Below are 8,353 nucleotides of genomic sequence, written 5' to 3'. Positions count from 1 at the left end.
AAGTAGTAAACAAATTCTATCACCTATAGATAAGTCACAAATTTCACCTGAAATCATTTCGTTTTGGAGTACCCATGTTTTGGAAAGAGCCTAAAAATCACAGTGATGACTCTTATTTTTGTTCTTGTTCAGTGCCAGGTTTCAATTTAAAAAACAGAAAGGATTTCATACCCCACCAACATACGTGCAGCTGTTCGCCCTCTTCCTCATGGACCTAACTTGCCTATTCTTTCACCTCCGAATACCTTGGACGACATTTTAGACGATTTAGATGCAAAAACACATAGTAGTAGTAGCGACAGTGATGACAGCTACGATCCAGGTATCAACTTGAACGATTTAGTATGAGATCTGGGCCTCCCAAAGGACTCAGCAGAAGTTTTAGGGTCTAGACTTAAAGAAAGACATATGTTAGCCTCCATCAAGACATAAAAGAAATGGAACGCAGATACCAAGGTCGGTGCAATGTAAACATGATGGCAGACTACTGTTGGACGTTACGAAGGGAAAATTCACAAGAACACAGCCGAATAAGTACCAAAAGAAGCTTTGACGGAAAAAAGAAACGTTTTTACAGACTTATAATCACTTTGCAAACACTTGTGTATCACTATTATGCTTAGTTAAGCTATCGTAGCCTGACTTCGTGTTAAAATAATAAAAAAAATCCACAATTCCTCGTCTTTTTGTAATTTTTCAATTATTTCATCCTTATTTTGTAGGCAAATCTCACGTGATAGATAAAAACAAATGTTATTTTTGAAATCTGCGCAAAAAACTACATAAAGATCAGTTAACGAAATCAAAACAATTTTTTTAAAAGTTTTTTGCAGACCTGGGTTATTCGTCACTTGGTGAAATTTTCCATAAACTTGTTATCGATTTTTTGAAACCGCAGTCCACAATATATTAGTCAAAACATTTTGTCGTATTTAAAAAAATACTTTGAATCCCGCCCGTTTTAAATTCTTGTTTATTATCAGTTAGATATCGCTATAGTTTTTTCCAAACAAAGTCTACCATAAATCAAAAATCACTAAATATATCTAACAACCATAATGGAGAAATAATAGAGGCCTTGAGGAGGTATGCTTCCCACTGTAATGGACAAATTACTCTTCTAAAAAAAATCTGTTTAAAATCTGTTTTTCCTAACCTAACCAGCTGTGGTACATCTACGAACGACAACCCTCAGAAGTCGAAACTTGTGCGAGCTAAGGATTAACGAGGTCTTACCTTTTAACGTATGATTCCTAACACGGGTTGGAAGATAGCAAGTGAAAATCGATCGTTCAAACTAGGGCTTGAACCACTGACCAACACGGCAGTCAATTCGAGTTAGTGAACAAAGCACCCACGTCGAACCGCCTGGCTACCGACAGACCTATATTAAAATGTATACGAGGTATTTTCAAAAAATAAGGTGAACTTTCATTTTTCTCAAAAAAGATTTATTTATTCATCAATTTCAATTTTGTTCCTTTCAAAGTAGTCCCCCTCAGATATAATACACTTGTGGTAATGTTTTTTCCAACCCTCAAAGCAGTTCTGATGCGCACTCTTTGGTAATATTTCTAGCCCTTTCGTGATTCGATTTTTCTAAGCTCAATCGTCGCAAAAGGCCGTCCTTTCATAGTTCCCTTCAATCTTGCGAACAGGAAAATGTCACAGGGGGCCAAATCTGGTAAATACGATTACCATTTAAAGAGCTTTGGAATAACGCAATCAAGAAACAGAATCAAGCGCTTGATATTTCTGAAGCCTTTGACCGTGAGGGTTTTGTGGCCAAATTTTGATGCTATAGATTGTCGAATTATTTTTGTGTATGGCTTTCCAGCTTCTTGAAGGAAATTTCCCTACTAGTGGCCATCGATGGATACCTCTCGAATACTTATACCATCAACGTTGGTGTTCCCCAGGGAACCATATTGCCTCCAACTCTCTTTTTATTGTATATCAACGACTTATTGAATCCAATGTATTGCTTTGCTGACTACAGCACACTTGTCTTGTCATTCCATTTGGATTCCAGGACATCAGCTGCGGATGCACATCTTCACCGGAAACAGGAAGTTGTATGCCAATGTTCTATAACTGACGTTATCGCATCTTGCGTCCATGGCTTGCTTTCGTAGTTTTTTGGAAAGAATGGAGTCTAATATATACCTTGTAACCGTTATTAACCGCGATTTGTTTGATCAAACTCAGCTCTCTCTGGAAATCACTCTTAAACAGTGGAATATTCAATAATTTGTGAATGCAGCAACTTTATGCTGGTAAGGGTGTGTTAAGAAATTATGTATGATAATTTCCGTGTACAATGGTTTGTGGAAAATTGCAAATTCATGTTTATTGTTATGTTTCGTAATGGTAAAGTTAAGGTAATTTATTGAATTATTTACTTCCCTCTCAGTGGTGAATTTTATTGACGGGTGGATGGAATTGGCATATTCAATGAACTTGCCTAATTGCCTATTTGTACCAGTAAAACAAACTAAGATATCATCTACGTATCTGTACCAGTATAAAAAACTGTTAGCTAGCTGACAGTTAGCTAACAGTTAGTTAGCTATGTTATCCATGATAACATAGAGTATGAAATCCATAATAATCAGTTAGCTAACAGTTTTTTGTACTGGTACAGATACGTAGATGATATCTTAGTATATTTTACTGGTACAGATAGGCAATGAGGCAAGTTCATTGAATATGCCAATTCCATCCACCCATCAATAAAATTCACCACTGAGAGCTGAGAGGGAGGTAAATAATTCAATAAATTACCTTGACTTACCCATTGCGAAAAATAACAATAAACATGAATTTGCTATTTTCCACAAACCATCGTACACGGACATTATCATGCATAATTTCTCCACACACCCTTACCAGCATAAAGTTGCTGCATTTAATAATATGCTTAACAGATTATTGAATATTCCACTGCCTAAAAGTGATTTCCAGAGAGAGCTGAGTTTGATCAAACAAATCGCGGTTAATAACGGTTATAAGGTAAATATTATAGACTCCGTTCTTTCCAAAAACCTACAAAAGCAAGCCATGGACCTGGTTTACCCATATTCAGTTATAGGACATTGGCATATTTGGATGAACCAACCAAGAATATTGGTTGGAGGTGATATTGAATTGGAGTGAAAGTAATCAGGTTCAATTCGGTGCTACAAAAACCCAGGTATCGGTTTTCTTCAAAAAGATAAAGTCTCCGAACCGGAAATAATAATTTCAGGAGGGACAATTCCGCTTTCTGCTTCGATGAGTTTGTTGGGGTTGAAATGGACACCGATATGTCTTGGCACAATCATGTCGCTGGAACTGCAAAGGCTGCTTCTCAAAAGCTTAGAACACTCTTCCGAACCAGAAAACTGTACACACCACAGCAACTTTTGCTGCTTTATAAAGCTCAGATCAGGCCTTTTTTTGGAGTGTTGTTCGCATGTATGGAGCTCCGTCCATAACCATACCCCGAAGCTGCTGGATTCCATCCAAGAAAGAGCTATTCGCATGATTGGAGACAGGAACGTCACTTGCAAACTTGATAGTCTGGAACATGGATGAAAGGTTGGAGATTTATCTCTCTTTATAGATACTTTCACGGGAGGTGTTCAAGTGACTTGGCAAATTTGATTCCACCAAGACCAAGAGCGGTACATATCAGAAATACGCGACGGACTGTGACTGCTCATCATTTCGAGATTCAACTCAGTACACCTCGAACTTTACTGTTTAAGTACTCCTTCATCTAGAGAACTGCGTTTATATGGAATAAACTTTCTAAGCACGTTTTTCCAAATGAATTTAATCTCCAGCGATTCAAATCCAACGTGCACAGACACCGCTCTTAGAGTGCCTTAGAATTTTCATGTAGTGCTTGTGTTTTGTCTTAAATAAACTTAAGACATATGAAAAGTACCTAAACCGTGAAAATACATATTAAATCTAGTTGAACTCATTCGTCTACATTGTAGATGTCTTGAACGTCATTGCCAAAACACCAGTTTGAGGTTGGTGATAATTAACACATTGTAATGAATATTTGCTGTGACTCACACGCCACAAATGTTGCTAATTATATTAAATCTGAAGTGCATAAAAGGATAATTCACTTAGAAAATTTCGCAGTAATCAATAGTTACCGCCGAAAGTATAACAAGATGTTGCGGCTTCTTTCTGTCGTTGGTGCCATTTTGTTGGTGAATTCAGTCCTGGCTGTACCCTTCATTCCTGAAGATTATCCTACGGAAGCGATAGAAAACATTGAAACTACCACCGTCTCCAACAACACATCAGAACCAACTCAAAATTTGTACGTTTTAGCACTTCATTAAAGTTCTTGTTTATATCAATTAATACTGATGATGTTCTAGATACGTTATCAAGTCTGTTGTTTATGAAATTGGGATACTGACAGATGCTGGAAATGACACCATTGCCGGAAACGAAACGTATGTATTATATTTTTTAAACTAGAAATGACTTCTTTCCGTTAAATTGTCTCCTTTCATAAACTAGAACATTCACCATTCAAGTTTTGGATTGATATCTTTCTATTCATTTATTTACGGCATTGCATATTTGTTACAAAATAATCATCAAATTGACACATAGGTATGTACTGTAACATTAATCTATAAGTAACAGCTAGATGTAAGGAAACACTATAAAAATAGGTAAAAATGAGCGAAATAATTACAATATTATTACAGTTATTTCAAATGATTTCAAACAAGAATTGAAAAATTCCAAATCTATATTGTAGGTATGTGTTTGCATGTTTGCAAGTCTCAAAATTTTACCCATAGACTCATTCTGGCTATAGTTAGTACGATGAAAGGGTACTTTGAAGATTTTCGAATTTCTTTCTTGTTCTCCTTGGATTCACATTTAAAGTTGTAAGTTCGACAAGTTTCGATGAATTAATGCTACCACTGAATATTTTGTGAATTAGTGTAATATCTCATTCTAATATGCTATGAGCCAGAATATTCAAGTTAATAATGTTCAATATGATTTTATATACAGTTCTATTTCCAAATATGATATCCCACTTCATATGCAGAGTATAAAACTTGTTTTGAAAAGCATATCAATAATATCCCCATTATATGAGGAGCACCAAGTTGTGGAGTTGTATCCAATTATTGATCCAACTATTGAGCAATATATACTTTTTAAAGAAGAGAGTGAGATAATTCCTTTGCAGATCTAAGTGTGGAACCTAATACCTATTTTCAGTGATCTAAAAGAAACATTTGCAAAATGAGTTATTCCTAAAGCTTTGATTGCATTTGTTGTTTCCAGTTCTGATTGCTTGATTTTATATGGAAAAAAGGAAACTCTTAACATTTGTCTATATTCAATTGCAATAAGTTTAGATCACACCAGTGTACAAAGTTGGATAAATCGTACTGTAATAATTCAGTATCACATGAGTCATGAATAACTTTAAATATCTTCAGATCATCAGCAAACAGAAGACATCCACTATAGAGAATAACATCGTTCAATTAAACTTACGAATAGATTGAAAAGTAATGGTCCCAAATGAGATCCTTGCGGTACACCAGATGGAACTGCGATTGGTGAAGATACTAAGTAACCATATTTTACATGTTGGACTCTACGAACAAGAAAATTTTCAATTCATTTCAGAATGTTTTTCTCGATACCCAAAGCGTTTAGTTTATGCAACAACAAAATATGTGTAAATAGAATCAATCTGGTGTCTATTTTCGAAGGCATTTATTATAAAGTGTGGATGAATGAGATCTGGTAGATCTTCCACCCAAATCTAAAGATTTGGGTAATGAGCTTGTTTCATGATTTTTGGTTTATAATTCACTTGATGGAAATTTTAAATTGAAAAACAGTGCACTTTGTTTCATCTCTCTAAGTACCGTAGTTTTCCCGTAATTAATTATTAAAAATCAAATTTGATAGGGTGGTGACTTCACGACCCTATTCCCGCTTCTTGTTCGATTGACTAATAGAAACAATAGAAATAATCAACATTACCAAATCGTAAAATTTAGGGAGCCTGTAATTATCAATTTATTTATGGAAGTGTATATGAACCCGTTAACGTTTCAGTTAATGAAAAATTCTACACATGAAATGAAATGTATACGAAAAGTCATGTTTGGAACTACGCTCTATATCTAAAATCATTACACAAATTCGAAAGATCACAAAATATTTACCTAAACTATGATTTTATGCATTATGCAATAATATACAGTTATGAAAATCAAAAAATATAGCAAACTGGATTAAAGAATTATTTCAAATAATCAATTTATTCTACAATCCTCAATCTGTACAACTGCAATAATTTTCTTTCATACTTTCAGCAACAGTATTAACTCCAGATAATACTTTCTGTGGAGAATACTTGAAGTTGAAATAAAAAACTGTGTCATAAAATTCCATATTTTCGTTCCACTGTCATTTATAGTCACTTTTTAAATGATTTCTATGAAGTCTTGGAAGAGTGGAAGGATTTTACTTATTTCTTGTTAATACTTTCACCCATTTTTTTCTCATCATTTTATCCTTTGGGAACCTAAACTCATTATATGAAATAACTCACATATAAACCAATGCGCTTTCCGTTTTATTGTGCCTTTCCGCACAATCAAAATTAGCACAAGAATGCACCATATTAATATTCAAATATATCTCTAAAACACACACAAACTGAACTCGATGAAAAAACGAATTGTTCCTACGCGAGCTGTCAGCTAAGAAAAAGTTGAAACTCAATGTTGCAATAACAAGCAGCATGGATCCGATATGACATACATTTTTAATGCCAAATAAACCAATAAATATAATTTAACGAGCTGTATTTTTAAATGGTTTTCGAATGTTCATGAACCCTAATAAAATAAATCAATTATGCATTCATGCCACCCACCAAAAATAAGAAATTCAACGTTACTGGTATATTAGCCATATTGTCATCCAGTCAGCCAACGCTCTCTGTACTGTATGCGACTCAGAGTAATAATAAGACATAGAGTTGCCATGCCTGCACGGTTCCTATATCAATACAATACATGTGTTTTGAAATGGGTATCGTACTATCCTTTTCTGTACAACTTATTGGCGAGGGAGTGTGGCGGGTAATGAGAGGTTATGGAGAGTTTGTTTACATTTGAAGTAAGTTGGACCATAAGACAGTGGCGGTTGGTGGATAGAAATTGTCACGTTTCGAGGTCTGTTCTTTACTTTTGCTCAACCAAAACGATCGTTTTTTGGATGGGTCGTCACGTGTGATGAAAAGTGGATCCTCTACGACGTCAGGAGACGTTCAGGGCAGTTGTTGGATACCGATGAGCTAACCATGCACTTTCCTGAAATAGGTTCTAGCCTAATTGGAATGATTCGTGGTTCATTCAGTGAAATAACGACTAATAGGAAGCAGCGTCCATTATTAGATTTTACCTTTACATAAGACTTGAACATGTGGTCCCGTACACCATTTTATTTCTCATATGTCAAGTGTCAACTGTCTCAATTGACACTTGTCACTAGAATGCGTTCTAAGTTCTAATATACCACATTTCCAAATACGAAAACCGGGCCAAATCATCACAGCACATTCCTATATTGTGAGAAAATCAACGAGAAGTACCAAAAATTGCGTCAACAACAGCCGGCACTGCTCAACAGAAGTCCGATCCCTGTCTATGACAACGCCCGTCCGCATGTTTCACAAATTACCGTCCGAAAATTAAGCTCCCCAGACCTCTTGCCAACCGACTACTATCTTTTCAAGCACTTTGATAACTTTCTCACCGGTAGAACCTTTGCCAAGCAGAACCTAGTACTAACAATTCATAATTTTACATTTGTGATCTAACATACAATTTTCAATTCCAGGCACGAAGAAATAGATGTTTCCTTCTTCGATCCAGATTCCAACGGAACTTTAATAGACTTGTCAAGTATCCCCATACCTATTCAAACGAATATCAGTGGGGTGTCAATAACGGGTATAATACCTGCCAATTTTGGAAGCATCAATTTGTTGGAAGACGGTACTCCGACTCTGAATGGATCCCATTTTCCACTGTTACCAAATAAACAAGTGAAGGTTAGCCACAATATAAGTACTGCGGACAGAGAATCTAGCTCATCCATACTCTCAGGACTGTCAGATATACTGGGACTCAAAGATCTAGCTAATATCGGCCAAACAAACAAAACTAACCCCAGTGAGGAAAAAAAAGAGTCAAGCTGAAGCGTGCAAGAACTACATGATTATTTGAAGTATTATTTTTTTTACTTGAAATTTTGTATAATTTTTGGAAAGAAACGTTTTGGCTTTCTA

At 35.5% G+C, this 8,353-nt stretch overlaps 1 protein-coding gene across 1 annotated transcript; it reads left to right on the top strand.

Annotated features, from left to right (window-relative positions):
- Positions 1-4,128: 4,128 nt before the first annotated feature.
- Positions 4,129-8,353, top strand: LOC111516314 (uncharacterized). The gene is made up of 3 exons (XM_023172484.2): positions 4,129-4,324; positions 4,386-4,463; positions 7,903-8,353. Exons 1-3 carry the CDS (start codon positions 4,173-4,175, stop codon positions 8,261-8,263), a joined length of 591 nt encoding a protein of 196 aa, XP_023028252.2. The 5' UTR covers positions 4,129-4,172; the 3' UTR covers positions 8,264-8,353.

The sequence above is a fragment of the Leptinotarsa decemlineata genome, unplaced genomic scaffold (genome assembly GCF_025532065.1).
Source record: "Leptinotarsa decemlineata unplaced genomic scaffold, Ldec_3_MD MMD2_tig00000035_RagTag_RagTag, whole genome shotgun sequence".
Classification (NCBI taxonomy): domain Eukaryota; kingdom Metazoa; phylum Arthropoda; class Insecta; order Coleoptera; family Chrysomelidae; genus Leptinotarsa; species Leptinotarsa decemlineata.
Note: the sequence above shows the minus strand (reverse complement) of the source record. Positions and strands in the feature narration are given on the sequence as shown.

Coding starts and splice junctions, on each gene's coding strand:
- LOC111516314 (XM_023172484.2), top strand. CDS start 4,173: ATGTTGCGGCTTCTTTCTGTCGTTGGTGCCATTTTGTTGGTGAATTCA. Junction 4,325..4,385: donor TCAGAACCAACTCAAAATTT/GTACGTTTTAGC, acceptor ATGATGTTCTAG/ATACGTTATCAAGTCTGTTG. Junction 4,464..7,902: donor ACCATTGCCGGAAACGAAAC/GTATGTATTATA, acceptor TTTCAATTCCAG/GCACGAAGAAATAGATGTTT.